The sequence below is a fragment of the Herpailurus yagouaroundi genome, unplaced genomic scaffold, assembly GCF_014898765.1.
Source record: "Herpailurus yagouaroundi ecotype Mexico unplaced genomic scaffold, PumYag 206, whole genome shotgun sequence".
In the NCBI taxonomy this organism is placed as follows: Eukaryota; Metazoa; Chordata; class Mammalia; order Carnivora; family Felidae; genus Herpailurus; species Herpailurus yagouaroundi.
Window position 1 is genome coordinate 4,621,382 of NW_024412437.1, and position 18,411 is coordinate 4,639,792.

Genomic DNA, 18,411 nt, shown 5'->3' on the forward strand with positions numbered 1-18,411 from the left:
GTTTGAAGCAGAGCTGGGGGCATTGAGAGGACTTGATGAGGGGCGTTGTAAGTCAGGATCAGTAAAAAAAAGCAAGGAGCAACTTGAAAATCAAATCTCTGGGGGAGGGAGGGAGGGGCGCCTGGGTGGCTCAGTTAAGTGTCCGACTTTGGCTCAGGTCATGATCTCACAGTTCATGAGTTCGAGCCCCGCGTCGGGCTCTGTGCTGACGGCTCAGAGCCTGGAGCCTGTTTCAGATTCTGTGTCCCCCTCTCTCTCCGACCCTCCCCCGTTCATGCTCTGTCTCTTTCTGTCTCAAAAATAAACATTAAAAAAAATTTTTTTTTAAAAATCCCTGGGGGAGGGAGCTGGGGTAAAAAGAGCCATGCTTCTATCACGGCTCTGTATGAACTTGACTGAGCTCTCCCCTCGCCCTTACTGTGTCCCCTGGGAGACGCCCTCCCCCGTAGGCAAGGTCTGTGGGAGGGGGCTCTGGGAAGGTCCCTGCTGCTTTAGGCAGGGGTGAGGCTGTGGTTGTGCAGCCGCCTGGATCCTGATCCTAGCCCGGGAATGGGGGTGGGAGACAGACAGGAAGCAGAGGCCACCCAGGTCCCTCCACGCCCAGGAGGGGGAATCTTCAGGGTGAGAATAGGGGCAGCCAGCGCCTGGGCCTGTAACGGATCCTTGATCTAGATGTTCCGCGGCGGTCATGTGCGTCCTTGGAATGGCCTGTGGTCAACCTGAGTCATCCATTCATCTCTTAGGGAAGGGCCAAGGCTGTGAATGGATGTGACGGCCGGGATCCTGCAAAAGAACAGATACAATTTTAAAATATGTTTGCACTGGGTTTTAACGTGCAACAGTTAAGACCAAACGCTTTGCTGTCAGCCAGATGCGAGTTTGAATCCAGACTCTACCACTTACGAATTGGGGAACCTTGGACAAGCCCTGTCCCCCTGAGCCTCCGATGCTTCATCTGGGAAAGGGAACCTGAGGGTTAGTATGAGGGCGAATTTAGTCAGCACGAGTCACATTTCACAGGCTCTCAGTAAGTGTTAAAGGGCAGTAACGATTATTACAACGACTCCCAGTTGTTGATCGGCTAACCGCATTGTCTCCACATTCCCTTGGAACGTTGTGGAGCGATGGGTACTTCCTGAGCACCTGGGGCGGAAGGAGTTCTGGGGCTTTTCTCTGAGGCGAGGGAGAGCCACGGAGACCCTCAACAGGCCAGCAGAGCCTTCTGGAGAACTCCCTCTGGGCTTTCCCGTTTCAGTGCCAGCGGAAGGCCCTTCTTGCTGTACGTGGCCCTGGCTCATATGCACGTACCCTTGTCCGGGACACGGCTCTCCGCAGACCGACGGGGCCGGAGGCCATATGGAGCAGCTCTCCGGGAGATGGACCGCCTGGTGGGCCAGATCAAGGACAAAGTCGACCGCACGGCAAGAGAAAACACATTCCTCTGGTTTACAGGTGAAGTAGTAACGACACAGCCAGCTCGCTGAGATCTACTCGATAACCCTACCTGCACCCCCCTCAAGGGCAGAGTCTGGGCTAAGTGATCCTCTCTCACAGGGCAGGGGGCTTGCTTTGAACCCGGCCTCGTGCTAGTGTTTGTCGGCCCGAGTGCGGAGCACCTGTCCACCGGGGCCTCCAAGGCTGAGCCCCCTGGAAAAGTTTGTGCTGAGAGCAGGTGCCCTGCCGGCCTCTTCCGTATTGATTGAGGGCCCTCTGGGTGGCGCTGTCAACTTTTAACGAGTGACTTTGGCGTTGCTGGTGTGTGCAGTCCTCCGGCAGCTCAGGCGCGTCGGGTCCCAGGTGCCAGTCTGGAATGGGGGCAGCGGTTGAAAACACTGCTCTCAGGTCAGGCAGAGACCCGGTTTGAATCTGGAAAAGGCACTTTAACATCTCTGAGCGTGTTTTCTAAGTGAGCCTCCAACGGCATCTACTGCAAAGCGTGTTGGACGATCGTGAGATAGTGTAGGTGAGGCGCTGGGTGCATCAGAGGCACCCAATAACATAGCTGTGGGTCTGAGGACCATCGTAAAACTTTATGAAAAGGCAAAAGCATCTGAGCCAAGAACCTCACCCTGGGGCTTAGCTTGGGGCAGGGAAAGCCCACCTCTCTGAAGGCCTCACATAACTGGATGGTTCTTTGAGGGCAGGGATCATAATTGTTTTTACGGGTCCTTCTGCCCAGTCCCCTACGCTGCACAGGGATATGGACGAGGGAGGGAGAATTGGCAAAAGAGTCCAGAAGCCCGTTGATCTCTACGTGTTGCTTCTTTTGGTTTCCAGGAGACAACGGCCCGTGGGCTCAGAAGTGCGAGCTGGCCGGGAGCGTGGGTCCCTTCACTGGATCGTGGCAGACTCATCAAGGTAGGGGCTCTGCTGGGCTTGGTGCGTCCCACCGTGGGTGCCGGGCCAAGGCCGAGCTGTGTGGTTCTGTCTCTGGGAGGACCAGCTCACGTGCAGGCCTTCTGGCCATCGTTAGAATGTTCTGGCCGCAGACGGGTTGCTCGCCAGCCACCAGCTCCCAGGGAAGAAATAAACTGGGAAATAGGAGTGTTTTTGTTCAACCTCGACCACCCCTTTCTCTCCTCCCCACCCCCACCCCTCACCCCTGGACTCCCTCAGGAGACCTGCCCTCAGTCCACGGACCTTCCAGCAAGTACACTTCATCTTGACTTTCATCCCATTGCCCTTGCAAACTTTGGCCTTCTCCTTCCTTTCTTTTCTTTCCTGTTTATCTTTTTTTTTTCAGTCATCCCTTCCTCCCTCCACCCATGAATTCATTTCATTCATTCGGGAAACATTCAGGGCACAAATACGTTCTCGCTAAACCTTACATTGTTGAAAGGTAGGGAGTAACACCTGTATTTACAGATGAAGAAGGAGAGGGGCTCAGGGAGGCCGAATATCTTGCCCAAGGTCACAGCTCGCGAGGGTGGAGCCAGCACCCAAGTTGACGTTGGTGGTCTCCCCACCGCATAAATCTGCCTCCCTCAGCCCCCAGCTCGGTGCCCATGTGCTCTGGGAAAGTCTCCCCCTCCGCCCCGGGGACCTCACTTCCTAAGACAGCTGCAGTGCCGGGGACAATTCGGCAGTGAGGACCCCAGGCTTGGAAAATATGCCTGTCGACCCACCAGTTCCTCCTCTTAAAGGAATAATTAGCCAATGCACAATGATGTATGTGAGGGGGTGCTCATTGCATAGGTTGTTTTTTTTAAAGTTTATTTATTATTGAGAGAGACAGAGAGTGTGTGCGAGAGTGGGGGAGGGGCAGAAAGAGAAGGGGACAGAGGGTCCAAAGAATACTCTGTGCTGACAGCAGAGAGCCCGAGGTGGGGCTCGAGCTCACAGACCGTGAGATCGTGACCTGAGCTGAAGTTGGATGCTCAACCGACTGAGCCACCCGGGTGCCCTGCATAGGTTTTTTTTTTGTTGTTGTTTTGTTTTTTAAAAGAGTTGGGCTTTACCTGAGTGTCCAGCAAGAGAGGGGTGCTTAAGGAAGATAGGCACATTGAAAGGAATACTAAGGAACTACTGAAATGTTGCATATTATTGACCTGGAAACATTTACCTTAAATACTTTTCAGGGAGTGAAAGAGGTTACAAAGGAGTATGCCAAATATGATTTTATTATGTCAAAATAAGCATACCAATGCTCAAAAATCTTTTTTAAAAATGTTTATTTATTTATTTTGAGAGAGAGAGAGAGAGAGAGAGAGAGAGAGAGTGTGTGTGTGTGTGTGTGTGTGTGTGTGTGTGTGTGTGAGCAGGGGAGGGGCAGAGAGAGAGGAAGAGAGAGAACCCCAAGCAGGTCCTGTACTGTCAGCGCAGAGCCCAGTGCGGGGCTTGAACTCATGAACTGGGAGATTATGACCTCAGCTGAAGTCAAGAGTCAGACGCTTAACCAACTGAGCCACCCAGGCTCCCCAGTTCTCAGAAAAACCTTGAGGTACCAAAAGCAACAAAAGATTAGGAGTAATTATCTCTAGGTAGGGGAGAGAGGGTTTAAGTGTGTGTGTGTGTCCTAAAAGATTAAAATAAGTTTTTAGACAAGTGCTTGCATCCGAGGGGGTCGGGGGTGGGCTTGGGGAGATTGCCCCCTGGGCGAGAGTTCCCTGCTGTCCAGCTCCTGAGCTACGGCCTCCGGTGTCTCCAGGTCAGAGGACACAAACTGCCTTTCTTATTAGTCCGGCAGGATATTTGTAGTTACCTAGAAACTAGAACATTCGTGCATCTCGTGGCCAGTGGCGAGAAGGGAGTGCTGATCTTTCATTTTTGTTTGTCACCTTTAACCTGGTATCTGTCCGATCAGATCCCTTCGAGAACTTCACCAGCGACTAGCTGCCGGGACGGCAGCCGGGTCTCGTGCCCTGAGGATTGGAGCTGTGGTACGAGGAGACCTGGGTGCCATCTCCCCGTAGCCTGTCAGTGGCTGGTCTGCTTCATCTCTCAGGATGTTGTTTCTCTGCCTGCGTAGTGATGTCTTTGGCTGGTCTGGTTCAGGAAAGCTGTCTGGAGAAACGGTCAGAGAAAGGTACCAAGACTGGAGGAGGATGTAAATGTGCTTGGTACTTGGTGACAGTAGCCCTAGAGAGAAGCCGTGGAAGCTGGGAGTGGTTGCTGCGTCAGCTGATTGTGTCTCCTCCTCTCCCTACCTGGGAGACCCTCAGACCAGATGGCCAGCTTCAACGCTCACCTGGAAAGCGTGGAAGAGCCTGGAATCCAGACTCTCCAGGGCCCAAGTCCAGAAGGCATGGAGACCTCGGGTGGGGTGGATAAGCTGTGTCCCTAAGTGGCCCCTGCATAGATAGCTCTCTGTTCCCTGAGAAGATGGCCTCCGAGCTCTTATCTGAAGACCTGCCTTCTCTTGTCTCTCTCCCCTTTACGAGACCGTTTGGAAAGAGTGAATTAGGGTTAGCTGTGGGGAAGGGGGCCCTGCTCTTTGAGGGAAGTACTTTGCCCTGTGAGAAAGACAGTTACCAGCTGGGCAAGTTCCGCTTTTCCTTTCCGTCCTTGCTCCTACGGGCATTTGTTGAGCACCTATTACGAGCCAGGAAGTGTGCTCAGTGCTGGAGACGCAAAGATTCAACAAAGCCCCTGGCTTTAAGGAGTGACAGTCTAGTCGGGGCGCCTGGGTGGCGCAGTCGGTTGAGCATCCGACTTCAGCCAGGTCACGATCTCGCGGTCCGGGAGTTCGAGCCCCGCGTCGGGCTCTGGGCTGATGGCTCAGAGCCTGGAGCCTGTTTCCGATTCTGTGTCTCCCTCTCTCTCTGCCCCTCGCCCGTTCATGCTCTGTCTCTCTCTGTCCCAAAAATAAATAAACGTTGAAAAAAAAAATTTAAAAAAAAAGGAGTGACAGTCTAGAACAGTGTTTCTAAGATTTTAATGCGCGGAGTCCCCTGGGGGTCCCGCAGGTCCGACGCAGTAAGTCTGGGATGGCCGCGGAGAGGTTGCGTTTCTAACAGGCTCCTGGGCGATGCTGATGAGGCTGGTCCAGAGATCACACTCCGAGAACCACTGAGCTAGAATGTCCACGTGGACACTGTAGGGAGTCTAGAACTTCCAGGTTAGATCAGTGGAACTTAACAGCACAAATTCTAGGACCTCACCACCCCTCAGACTACTGACCCAGAAACTCTGGGGGTAGATCCTGGCGATCCGCGTTTTCCCAGCAGTCCGTGCTTTACCATGTCCTGCGGGCGATTTTTCTTTGATGCAGGTTAAAATTTGAGCCCCGCCTATTGGGGGCCCCCCGGTCTCGTACACCAGACACACGAGCCACACTTCAAGGGCTCAGAAGCCCCATGTGGCTGGTGGCCACCATATCGGGCGGCGTGAAAAGAGACCATCACTGCAGGCAGTTCCAGGAGACAGCGCCGGGAGTCTGCACTTACGCAGGAGATTATAATTCTGGGTGAGAACTCCATGATCAAGGGGAGTGCAAGGACGTTGCACCCACACAGGAGGGTGGCTTCCCTCCGTCCTTCCCTCCTTCCACGAAGGCTTCCACGAGTGGTTTCGGTTTTGAAGAATGAGTAGGCCACAGCTAGGGATTTGTAGGGTAGGGAGCTCGGAGCAGCCCGGGCAGGGGCGGGAGGACCACAGAGTAGGAGCCTGCGTGTGTGTCTGTGGCTTGGGGAAGCAGATGAAGTCGGGGGCGGCAAGGCCGAAGGGAGAGCCTGGGCCAGCGGTTTGAGGAGAACCATTTTGGCCTTCATTCTAAAGACATGTGGAATTGTGGGAAGTTTTCACGAGTGAAGGCGACATTCGTCAACTTTTTCAACTGAAGTGAGGGGCGCCTGGGTGGCTCAGTCAGTGGGGCGTCCGACTCTAGCTTTCAGCTCAGGCCACGACCTCTGGGCTCATGGGATCGAGGCCCATGCCTGGCTCTGTGTGCTGACGGTGTGGGGCCTGCTTGGGATGCCCTCTCTCTTCCCCTCTTTCTGTCCCTTCAGCTCTCTCTCTCTCTCTCTCTCTTTCAAAATAAATATATAAACTCAAATAAATTGAAGTGAGATTCTGTAACATAAAATTAACCATTTTGATGTGTTTCTGATGTGTACAATTCGGTGGCAGTGAGCAAATTCGCAGCGATATGCCGTCATCACCTCTGCGGGGACCCCAGACACTTTCCTCCCCCCAGAGAAAGCCCCAGAGAAAACCCCATATGCTTGTAACGCTTGCCCCCCCCCCACCATCTCCTACTCTTCCCAGTACTTCGTTCAATTCTAAAAGACCCCCTCTTATGTCAGTGGGGCTGAGGGCAGAGAAGGGGGACAAGACTACACTCATTTCTGCCGAGCCCCAGGTGATAAGTGAGAAAAGCAAGTGACAGAATCCCCAGGAATATTCCGGCATTCAAAGAATGCCAGGGTAGGAGCACATCTCAGCAATCTTCATTCCAACCACCCCGTTGGCCAAAGGAGGAAACTGAGGCGGAGCAGGGCGGAGGGCTTTCCGAGGCTGGCCATTGGTCAAGGGGGCCATGTCATTTGACCTCCACCAGCTCATTACTCAACCCGCATGATGGTTGTTACTCACGCTGTGTTATACCCGGCTAACTGCTCAGCCGTCTGGAAAATCCTAGGCTGCTTCTTTGGACCCCATGGTTGTCAAGGAAAATGTCTTCAGCCTCTGTAACAGTGTGAATCTTTCTAAATCTGCAGGAGGCAGAGTGGAGAGGTGGAGAGAGCTAATGGCTTTGGGAGCCCTGATGGGGCTCGAATCTCCACGCAACTTACGAATCGGTGCCCACCGGGCCGCTCCCCTGGACAACCCAGTTTCCTCCCCTGTAAGGGGGGACTGTAGACCCAGCTCGCTAGATGGCTGGCAGGGTCAGCTGGGGTACTGCCCACGAGGCACCCAGCCTCTTGGATGTCTCCTCCTAACCCCCATGATTCTTCAGTTCTTTGTTCCCAGCTGAAACAGACCTGGGGCGGGGGGACCCCACAAAGAGAACAGGAAGGGGATAGGAAAATGGCCCATCAAACAAGGTTTTCCTATCAAACACTGTGGGCAATTTAAGTAACATATGGGTAACTTTCCAAGTGTTCTGAGACTCAGTCTTGGGAAACTTTGCTCGGAAGCTGGATTTCAGTCTTTGAGGGGACACTCTTCTTTGGGGGGGCGAGGCATACCAGTGCGGCTTACTGTGGTACCCGTGGGGCACAGCCCTTGACTTCGTGGTGGGGTGGGGGCCGGATGCCATCCTCCTCTTTTCTCAGGAAAGCCTGAAGGTGAACTTTGCATAGGGGTAAGCATTTGCCCTTCCTCATTCTCCAAACCGGCTTCCTGTCAGCTATTCCAGAACCTTCCTCCTCCTCTCTGCCCAGCACGCTGCCGGGCACTCTGGGAAGTCAGGCAGAGCCCTGCGTGCCAGGGGCGAGGCCAGGGGGCTCAGGTGGCGGCAGGGAGGCTGGGGCTCCCTCTGGGCCACCTGCTCCTCCTCATCCGGGTTCCTCTTCGGTGGGATGCCTGCACACCCCACTGTAAGGGGGCCAATCTTGAGAGCAGATGAAGGAGAGAAGGCGGTCAGTGTTTTCGCAACGGAGTAGGACAAACAGTACCCAGAGCCCGGCTTCTTTCTCCCCGCAGCCAGCCCGCTACGTCAGGCCACGCGCTGCCTTCCCCTGTTCCCGGGGCCCCAGGCCCCCCTCCTTGTCTTCCCTTTCCTTTCCTGGCTGAGCCGCCTTGCTCAGCTGATGGGATGAGGCAGCGTCTCCTGGAGCCATCTCTTCGCCCCGTGCAGGAGTGAGGATGCTCCTCTGGGCTTGGCCTGCGCCCTGCAGGGGCGAGGAGAAACTGAACCGGGGCGTGGGGGAAGCTGGGGGCAAAGCAGAGCGCCCCTACTTTTTCCCAAACAAAGAGGGCCTGCGGGGCGTGCCCCCTGGCTGATGCGGACCCCCCCTCCCCCGCCAGCCGGGCCCCCAGTGCTGTCCTGGTTCAGAGCCCCTGACCCGCCCTTCCCCACTGCAGACCTCTTTCCTACCCGGGACAGAGCTCACACCTTGTTTGTCCCCTAACTGACTGCTCCTCTCTGTCTGGAAAATCTTTTCTTGTTTTATTTGAAGAGCAGAACTGTTCCTTCCTCCCCCTTGGTGATGAGGAAACATTCTGTTGAATTTGGCATCCTCAGCCTTCTAAGAGACCTTGGTTGTTTGTAATTTAATGCTATCAGGTTGTTGCGTAAGCTTTCCCACTGGGAAGCAGGCTCTGCGTCCTGGGCCTTCTGTGCAGTTTGGGGCAGGGGGTGGGGTGGAGAAAGGTCAGAGGTGGGGCTGGGTGAGGGAGAGAGGGACAAGGGATGTTGGCTGTGGGCCCTGGGGAGGGGGGGCGGGCAGGGCCAGCTGGTGGGGGCGCAGTGGAAGTCAAATTGTGTCTCCTTCTGGGACATTGGCCACCCGGCTTGGAATGTCCCCATCACCACGCTCAAGGCCACCCCAGGCCAGCCAGAGTCCTCGGTCCAAACAGAGGCCCGTCTGCCCTGTGTTTCTAGAAAACTAGTATGCTACGGGTATCCTTGGCAAGGACGAGTATTTATATTTAGAAACGAAGCCTGCTTCTTTAGAAGGTTATAGAATGCACACTCCTCAGGACAGGCATGGTCTTCTACCCAGGTCACAAATACAGATGCCAGGCAGGTAATCTAAGAGAAGAAACGATTGTTTTTTGTTAAGTCACGGGCGGTGTTAGGGAGTCCACACACTGGAGAGAGGACCCTGTCTAATGACATTCAAAATTAGTTCAGAAAATACTGTTCGTGCCAAACCTCACTGTCAGAGGGCTGAACCCAGTGTGTGAGTCGCCAGCCTGCAACTTCTGCTGTTTTCTGTCCGTGGGTAGTTTCGGGTTGTTTGTTTTTTGTTTTTCGAGCCTTTTCGGATGGCTTTGGTTGGGCACTTCCGGCAGGCGCTATGCCAAAGAGCTTTATATACGTTATCTTACGTAACTTTTCCCACAACTGCATCGGATAATTACAATCATTTTTCCCCTTCATGGCTGAGGAGACGGAGTCTGAGGGAGGCTAAGAATTCTGCCCAAGGGGCGCCTGGGTGGCTCAGTCGATTGAGTGTCCAGCTCTTGATTTCTGCTCAGGTCACAATGTCATGATTCACGGGTTCGAGCCCTGCATCGGGCTCTGCACGGACAGCGTGGAACCTGCTTGGGATTCTCTCTCCCCCTTTCTCTGCCCCTCCCCTGCTCACTCGCATGTGCACACTCTCTCTCTCAAAAATAAACATTAAAAAAAAGGAAGGGGTGCCTGGGTGGCTCAGTCAGTTAAGCAGCCGACTTCGGGTCGGGTCGTGATCTCACAGCTTGTAGGTTCGAGCCCCGCGTCGGGCTCTGTGCTGACAGCTGGGAGCCTGGAGCCTGCTTCCGATTCTCTCCCTCTCTTCTGCCCCTCCCCCGCTCACGCTCTGTCCCTCTCTCTCTCTCTCCTTCGAAAATAAATAAACGTTAAAAAAAGAATTAAAAAAAAAAAAAAGAATTCTGCCCAAGGCCACACGTGGAGAAGGGAACGCACCGGATGTAGGACGACACCTGCCTGACTCCAAAGACGTCCTCCTACTTACCTTGCTAATACTTATCAAACTCTGGTCCTCAGACCGTTGGCATCAGAATCACCTAGAGTCAGAGGCCTACCCTAGACTTATTAGGAATCTCTGGGGGTCCTTCTGGTGGTTCGGTTGTGCTGACAAGCTTACGAAACTCGTCATTTGCGAGGCTGCCCTTCGGACTCGGGGAAGCACCGCCGCGCGTCCTTTCTGGGCAAGACCTCTGTTCCTCGGCGCGGCCTGCCCGGTCTCCGTGCATCATGGAATATGCCGCTTCACTTCCGCAGCTGGGGAAGAACGAGCAAGCAAATTCATGAATCATGGTTCTGTTTATATTTTGGTTGCTGAGGCTAAATATTTATTGCTTTAAGTAAGAGGTTCTGCCTTAATTAGAGTCATAACTAACCACAAGTGCACTAAAACGTGTTCTCATGACCATAAGACATGCATTTCTCGACAGAAAGCCAAATGTAACCAACACTTTTAAGGTGCCGGTGCTGCTGATCAAAGTTTGAAGGTTTATCTACACCGGCAAATAGCTTTCGAAACAAAAAATGGTGCAGAGAAGTTCAATTTATGGACTTACCTATTGTTCTTGTTTACTGTAAGTAACAGGTGCGCACTTAGGATCCTGTGGCATAAAAGGTAAAAAGGTGTGGGCAATATAAAAATATTAAATATTAAATATTAAAATTAAATATTAATATTAAATATTAATTTAGAAGATACTGATGTCCAGGCCCCATCCCGGGCAAATTAAGTCATAATTTCTGGGAAAGGAACCTTGGCCTGGGTATATTTTAAAAGCGCCCCTAGTGATCCTAATATGCATTCAGGGATGAGAGGGGGCCACTGTCCTAGAAGGTTTAATGGGCCAGGGGCTGGCTATGTAGTTAGACCTGGGTTCAAATCCTGGATCTGGCATTTGCTGGCTGTGTGACCTTTGGCAAATTACTTACCCTCTCTGAGCTTTGGTTTTCTTCATCTGAAAAACGGGGATAATAATGCCTGGCTCGCAAGGTTGTCATTAGGATTAAATGAGATAATGCAGGGAAGCAGTTAGCCTTATGCTTGGGAGTACTTTAACGTGGTGCTTACGGGGGAGCTCAGTAAATAGGAGATATTATTACTGTAATTATTGTGTTTAACTCAAATGGGTTTCCATTAGTGGGAGCAGGTATCACTGATGAGAAGTAGGGGACCAAGGGCAGCTGTCCTAGGGCTCAGCCTTAGCTCTGACGGTATAAGATGTTTCTCATAATCAGACTCCACAACTCTGGGCACCCACGGGGGATGCTAGTGGGATCTTTTGAACTTTGTTCCCTTAGCGGTGCCAACGAGATACTGGCATTTGGGGCAAGACAATTCTATGCTGAGGGGGATTTAAGGAAAAGAAGTGTTTTAATGTTTATTTATTTTTGAGAGAGAAGGAGAGAGCATGAGTGGGGGAGGGGCAGAGAGAGAGGGAGACACAGAATCGGAAGCAGGCTCCAGGCTCTGATCCATCAGCCCAGAGCCCGACGCGGGGCTCGAACCCACGAACCGTGAGATCGTGACCTGAGCCGAAGTTGGACGCTTAACCGACTGAGCCATCCAGGCGCCCCATTAAGAAAAAAAAAAAAAAAGTTTTAATTGAAGTATAATGAACGTACGGTGTCCTATTAGTTTCAGGTGTACAATATAACGATTCCACAAGGCGGGGATGTATGTTTTATAATTGCTTACCCACACTCTGGACTCCTTTAAGGTAAATTCCGCTAGAGTAGGAGGTCTGCGGGCCTGGCTGGAATATGTAATTGTGTCTTTCCCGTAGAGCCAGTGGGACAGCCAGCACTGGCTGGCCGCTCTTGATGACGCAGAAGGGGGGATCGCTTCTCAAGTGGCCACACAGAGGGGCTCCTCTAAGCCAACCTCTTTCTCTTACCCCCTGAATCTTTACGTGGGGACCGTCCACTCGGTTGACAGGCACACTTGTTATGACTGGCTGGATTTCTCCTGCTTCTCCTGCTTTGAACCCCCTGCTGAAATAAGGCAAACATATTGAAATATTTGTTTCTCTGAAAAACGAATCCGGAAAACCAATAGCCTGAAAAAGAGCAACAGAAGAGGCTGTGGCCAACAAGCAGAACCCCTGGTGGTGAAGACCAATTAGCAAATGTATTAATTAGGAGCTGGTGTATTCTTCTGGAAACGTGCTGGAGGCGGAGACCAAACCCTGGTGCCCGCGGCCGCCGCAGGACAGGTGCTCAGCCCCTGCTTTCTGGTTGACCCGCAGGACTCTGGGCTTATTTCTTAGAACTGGACACTTCACTCTTCCTTAGCATCTGGCCTCAAAGGCTAAGCAAGTCTGTTGGAATTTTGTGCGGCGTGGATATGCACATAAGCAGGCTCCACAGTTCCACCCACCGATCCCCCAAACTTCCGTGCAAATGCCCCTCCCGGGGGTGGAATTATCTGCAGAGTCCTAGCACGTGCGGTCGGTCGGGGATGCTTCCTCCCTGCTCTTTGGCCTTGAACTGCAGCATGAGTTATGCATTCCAGAGCCACGTGGGAGTGCGTTTCAGGCTTGCTGCAGTTCTGAATTCTCTGTTCCATGTGCGTGAAAAATTGAGAGTGGGCTCTGTCTGTATTTATGGGAGAGGTGGCGCCCGATGCGGAGAATGCATTCGAGACATCTTGGGGCGGGCCAAAGAGCTTCCCCTTCAGCCTGCCGAACCCCACTTGGTTTCGAGAGCCCCACACCCCTAAGCATAAACAGCCCGTAGACGTGAGTTGTTTTGTGTTTGGTTTCTTACTTCAACACTTGGGGGACTCCAAAGCTGGCTATGAGAAAATCCCAAGAATGCGGAGCATTTCCGGTGTGGGGTGCTGGGCCAGGGACATCAAAGGTTCTGTTCGCGGCCGCGCGAGTGCAGAGACTTGGGTCTCGTAGCCCCCTCCCGCCCATCATCACTGCTCTCATATTCACGCCAGCCGAGCATGGGGAGGTTGCATGACCACAGTACGTGTGAGCCGCATACCGCGTTTGCCTTGGAAGGGCTTTCTACACGCTAACTTTGTGGAATCCTTGGCTCAGCTGGGATGAGGGTGGGGTGTGTGTGGGAGTGGTGGGGATGGTCATGGATAATTCAGTGCTCCATGCATTCAGGATGTTTCCATAAAGCATGACCTCATCTCCTCCAGCCCGCCGGTCCTCATGATCCCGGTGGTCACTTTTGACTTAGTGGTAACAAAAATCATTCCTTGAATTACCAAAGTGGAAATTCATAGATTGCACGTAGATTGTCCTTACCCCACCCATCGCCCCCAAGAGGCAAGAGGTCAGAGCTATTACTAATGCTGTCTCCACAACAAGGGAACGACTCATTAACTCAAGGAAAAACAAAGCAAAGCAAACCAAAAGACAACAATAAAATCCTGGCCAGATCAGTTGTTGGGCGTTGAGCAGATCACACAGCTGGGGGAGTTTCTGCCTTTCTCTCTTTTCAAATAATTGTATATATTTTTAAATGTTTATTTATTTTGAGAGAGAATGAGCAGGGTAGAGGGGCAGAGGGAGAGAGAGAGAATCCCAAGCAGGCTCCACGCTCGCGTGATTCATGTGGGGCTCAATCCCATGAACTGTGAGATCGCGACCTGAGCCGAGACCAAGAGTCACCCGGGTGCCCCAAATAATTGTGTTTTGAAATCCTAAACGGTCACGTTATGGTCAGCAAGAAGACAAGGTCATTTTTATTCGACCTGTTTGTTAAACACCTGCTATGTCTTCAGTGCACAAGGCTGATAAGGTCTCATGGAGTGGAGATGCACCCTCAGAAAGTCAATGAACAAACCAGACAGCCTGAAGTATTACAAGTGTCGTGAAGGGGGCGCCTGGGTGGCTCAGTCGGTTAAGCTTCCGCCTTTGCTCAGGTCATGATCTCACGGTTCATGGGTTTGAGCCCCACATCGGGCTCTCTGCTGTCAGCGGGGAGCCTGCTTTGGATCCTGTGTCCCCCTCCCTCTGTCTCTTCCCCGCTCATGCACACGTGCGTGCGCTCTCTCTCTCTCCCAAAAATAAATAAACATTAAAATAAAAGGGTCATGAAGAAAATGAAGCAACGTGGTTCCCCAGAGAATGACAGAAGCAACCATTTACTTATGTTGAATCCGGTAAAATAAAATCAGGGAATGCAAGGTGTTGGCTAGAGGAATAAAAATAGCTGGTTATAAATGAAGCCATTCCTGGCAGCCTGGGTGGCTCAGCAGGCTGAGCGTTTGACCCTTGGTTTCGGCTCAGGTCATGATCTCGCAGTTTGCGGGATCAAGCCCTGCATCAGGCTCTGTGCCGTCGGCGTGGAGCCTGCTTGGGATTCTCTCTCTCCCTCCCTCGCTGCCCCTCCCCTGCTCGCTGTCTCCCTCAAAATAAACTTGAAACAGTAAATCACAAAACAAAAAAAGAAGCGATTCCTTTGCTGCAGTGATCAGAAACTCTCAGTGCTTTTTGAACAGCTGGAAAACCAACTACCTGCCTTGTCTCACAGGGGGAAGTGCAGCCAAGCAGACCACGTGGGAAGGTGGGCACCGGGTCCCGGCTCTGGCCTACTGGCCTGGCACCGTTCCCATCAACGTCACCAGCACAGCCTTGTTAAGGTATGAGACCCAAACTACCTTGAAATGTTGGGATTCGGGGCTAGAAAACCACGGACCGAGGCTCCAGCGGCTAGAAACCTCGAGAAGAGAGGCCTCATCGGCCACCTGCCTTGGCCGGGCGTTCCCAGATGCCTCCTACAGCTCTGATCGTAGCCACACGGATCTCCCCGTAGGCAATCCCACGTGCTGAGTTAGGGCCCACAGTGGCTCTTTGCAAGCCATCCTCTGGGGATGATCTTGGTGACAAGAGGGGACTGGGCGGGCTCTGTGGCCTTTGATGCGGAGTCATGGCGGTGGCTCCTGGCGTCAGTGCTCTACTAACAGAAAGGTTAGCGGTAGCGTGTCCCTTTTTTTGTCTTGGGCCTGGCAGACGGGAGGGAATAGACCGCGTAAGCCACAATTGTTCCATCCTTGGGGGTAGGGCAGGTGTCCTCAGGGTGACCGCGGGAAGCCAGCATATCGCCAGCAATCACACGGGCCCAAGAAAGGCACCTAGGTGTCCGCCTAGCCTGCAGGGGAGGGAGAAGGAGGCGGCCCCACTGGGCTGGCGAGGAAAGAATGCACCTTTAGGTGAGGACATTCCTACCCGTGGCAAGGAAGCTTCTGCAGTGAGGCTGCTCCCTCTCTTCGAAGATCCCACCCTCGCTCTTAGCTCCCTGTTGAGGCAGATCCACGAGGCCCCTTCCTGGGCACAGCACGAGGCTGTGGTGGCCCTTCCGAGAGCGATTCCACGCAGCTGGGTAACCAAGACCCGTGATGGGAACTTCCTCTCTGTGGTTCTGTAGTCACTGGCAAGGGGGCGTGGCCGGGCGCTGCTCAGGGGCTCAGAGCTGTTGGTCTGGTCAGAGACTAATTTACGAACCAGTTCTGTAGCCCAGTGGGCCGTGGCCTCAAGAACACAGCCTCTCAGAGGAAGACAAGCTCCCTGGGCTCCTTCCCGCATCCCCAGACCCGGTGGGGAACCGGGACAGCCGTGAAGGCCAGGGGAAAGGAGGGGTTAACAGCTCTGACGGCCAGGGCGGGTGGGTAGGCACCGTCCCTGGCAGCCTGCGGGCCCCCACGACCCCACGTCAGCCCTGTGCCATCAGGGGGTGCAGGCAGGTGTGACAACAGCGAGCGCTGGAGTCTGTGATGTCAGGCTGGCCGGGAAGAGGGCCAGATGGACTGCTTTTTATGGGGCTGACTTGGTGCAGTCAGGCCAAGTGTTCACAGGCTGGGCTGGCTGCGCACGCACAAATAACTCGGCAAGCTCTCAAGTTCCGTCCCTGCACACCGAGCACACGCTCCTCACGTGAGAAGGGCGTTTGCACCTATGGTCAACCACAGCGCCATGATACCACGGCACCGTGGCGTTCGTGGCCTAAGGCCCCGGAGGAGACAACGGACTGAGGGAACCATTTGGTGACCCAAGAAAGTGAGTCTTGGTACAAGACCGCGTTTGCTCGAGAGCTCCTGGAATTCTACCAGGACAGCGCTGATCCGTTACATCGGCCCCTTCGGAGGATATTTTTTGGCATTAAAGTAGTCTCAGTTGAAGCAGGAAAGTTCATCTCCATAGAATTCACCCTCTGGCTGTTTCCTCACATAAATCCACCTAAAGCAAACTTGGGTGGAGCGTCCTTACTGTCAGGCCAGGCCACCAGGCGTCTACTGTTGTTTTCCATGACTCCTTCAGGGTCGGCTCTGAGGAGAATAGCCTTCAGATCCATTTTCAAGAAACTGATGGTACTTCATGTCCTTGGAAACCCCACCAGGCACTCCCTCCTCCCCCAGAGTACTTATCCCCTATTCTTTATTCCTCAGAGGGACATAGATCTCCTTTCAGATCAGAGGTAAGTCCCCTGAGCCATAGAGCTAAGGCCAGAATACCTTACACCTCAATTCTGGTGGCCCTGAGGAATTATGGGAAGAGAGTGGACAGGTTGATACAAGTACTCACATGAATGCAGAAAAGTGACAAATGCGTTGGGGGGGGGGGCAGTGGCGAGGGAGGAGGGGTCCACACGAATTCCATTTTCCATTTGGTTCCCTTTTAGAGATAATCACTGTTAATGTTCCAGCGTGCACCCGCATAACGTAGCGAGGTCAAAGAAAGGTCTCGCACATGTCCTGACCCCGAAGCCCAGTGACACAATTACAGAGTGAGGGAAATTCATTTATTCCACAAATATTTATTGTTGTGTCCAGCTGTGGGTCAAGCGTTGCCCTAGGGACTGGGGATGGAGTAGCGAGCAAATCAGACAGAAAGTTCCTGATGGTTAGGAGCTAACTTAGGAGGCCGGGGCTTTGGCGACACGTGTCGCAAGGGCCTGGTGGTTTGAACCTCAGCCTGTAATGCAGGTTAGCTCCACGTTGGCACTGTTGACGTTCTGGGCAGGATCATTCTCTGTTGTGGGGGCCCGTCCTGTACATTGTAGGATATTGAATGGCATCCCTGGCCTCTACCCACTGAATGCCAGTGGCACCTTCACCCTGACCTGTGGCAACTGAAATGTTTCCAGGTGGGACCAGATGTGCCCTGGGAAGACACACTCATGCTGCTTGACGGCCGTGGCTTTTTTTTGTTTTTTAATTTTTTTTTAACATTTATTTATTTTTGCGAGACAGAGTGCAAGTGGGGGAGGGGCAGAGAGAGGGGGAGACACCGAATCCGAAGCAGGCTCCAGGCTCTGAGGCTGTCGGAGTAGAGCCCGACACGGGGCTCGAACTGATAGACCGCGAGATCGGGACCTGAGCCGAAGTCGGATGCTTTACCGACTGAGCCAGCCCAGCACCCCTGAGAGCCACAGCTTTGATGTGATGTCTCATAGCCGTATACAAAGACGTGAAGGTTATGCTCTGCATCTCTGAGCTGGGAGGCCACCGTCTCTATTCAGAGCAGAGAACCTCTCCTGCGATTACTGAGGCAACACGAGGTGGCCACATCTCCTTTGGGAAAACAGCTAAAGGTTCCGTTTAGCCTGGAGACTGGAGGGTCCCCGGGGTGGAGGTGGGGGGGGGGGGCGGGCGGCTCTCTTCAGATGCCTGAAACGCAGCCGGTTGTGTGGAGGGCTGATTCACCTGCCTCTGTACCGTCTTGAGGCACACGTCTCGGAAGTGGAAGTTACAAGCAGGCCATGTTCACGTCAGTGCCCTGTGGTTCGGTGTCACCGCGAGAGCAAGGTCTAGCCACGCATCTCCTTTCCAAGTCTCCCACTCTTTCCTGCATCTAGCGGTGGGCAGTGGAGGGAGAGAGAGGGAGGGGCCTTGTGTGCACCCCCCCCCACCTCCCGCTCCCAGCTATGCTCTGCTGTGGAACGGATATGCGTGCTTTGTGTCGGGCTCTTCTGATGCTCTGGGACCCCCGTGTCCCCTGAAAACAGTGCTCTTGGGTTCTTATACTGGCCTCTGAGAAGGACCGGAGTCAGGGGTCTGGGGGAAGCTGTAGCCCCTCAACGCTTCGCAGAGGGGCTTAGGCCAGGAAGGGGTGGGTACCCAGTTTTCCCAGGGGTCACAAGAGGGAATTACAACAGGAAGAAACTTACAACTAAGCGCTATAAAGGCACTGCCCCTCCCCCGCCTTTGCTTTGGATCCGGAGGAAGTTCTGTTCTCCCCTCCCTCTGTGTCCGGGCCCACGCACCCCCAATCCTTTCCTTGGCAACCTCCTTGCCACTTCCCGCTTCCCGCCCTCAGATCACACCGCCTTTTCCCAGCTATAATGTCCCCAGCTTCCAGGAAACACCTCCCTTCCCA

General features: G+C 53.4%; 1 protein-coding gene across 5 annotated transcripts in view; it reads left to right on the plus strand.

Moving 5' to 3' along the window:
• ARSG (arylsulfatase G) overlaps window positions 1-18,411 on the plus strand; it is a 109,655-nt gene that overhangs the window by 77,546 nt on the left and 13,698 nt on the right. For all 5 annotated transcript variants that reach the window (XM_040452185.1, XM_040452186.1, XM_040452188.1 and 2 more), the window contains 3 exons: window positions 1,256-1,452; window positions 2,278-2,358; window positions 14,570-14,678. In XM_040452185.1, the coding sequence (XP_040308119.1) occupies window positions 1,256-1,452; window positions 2,278-2,358; window positions 14,570-14,678 (387 nt within the window). The remainder of the gene's footprint in view (window positions 1-1,255; window positions 1,453-2,277; window positions 2,359-14,569; window positions 14,679-18,411) is intronic.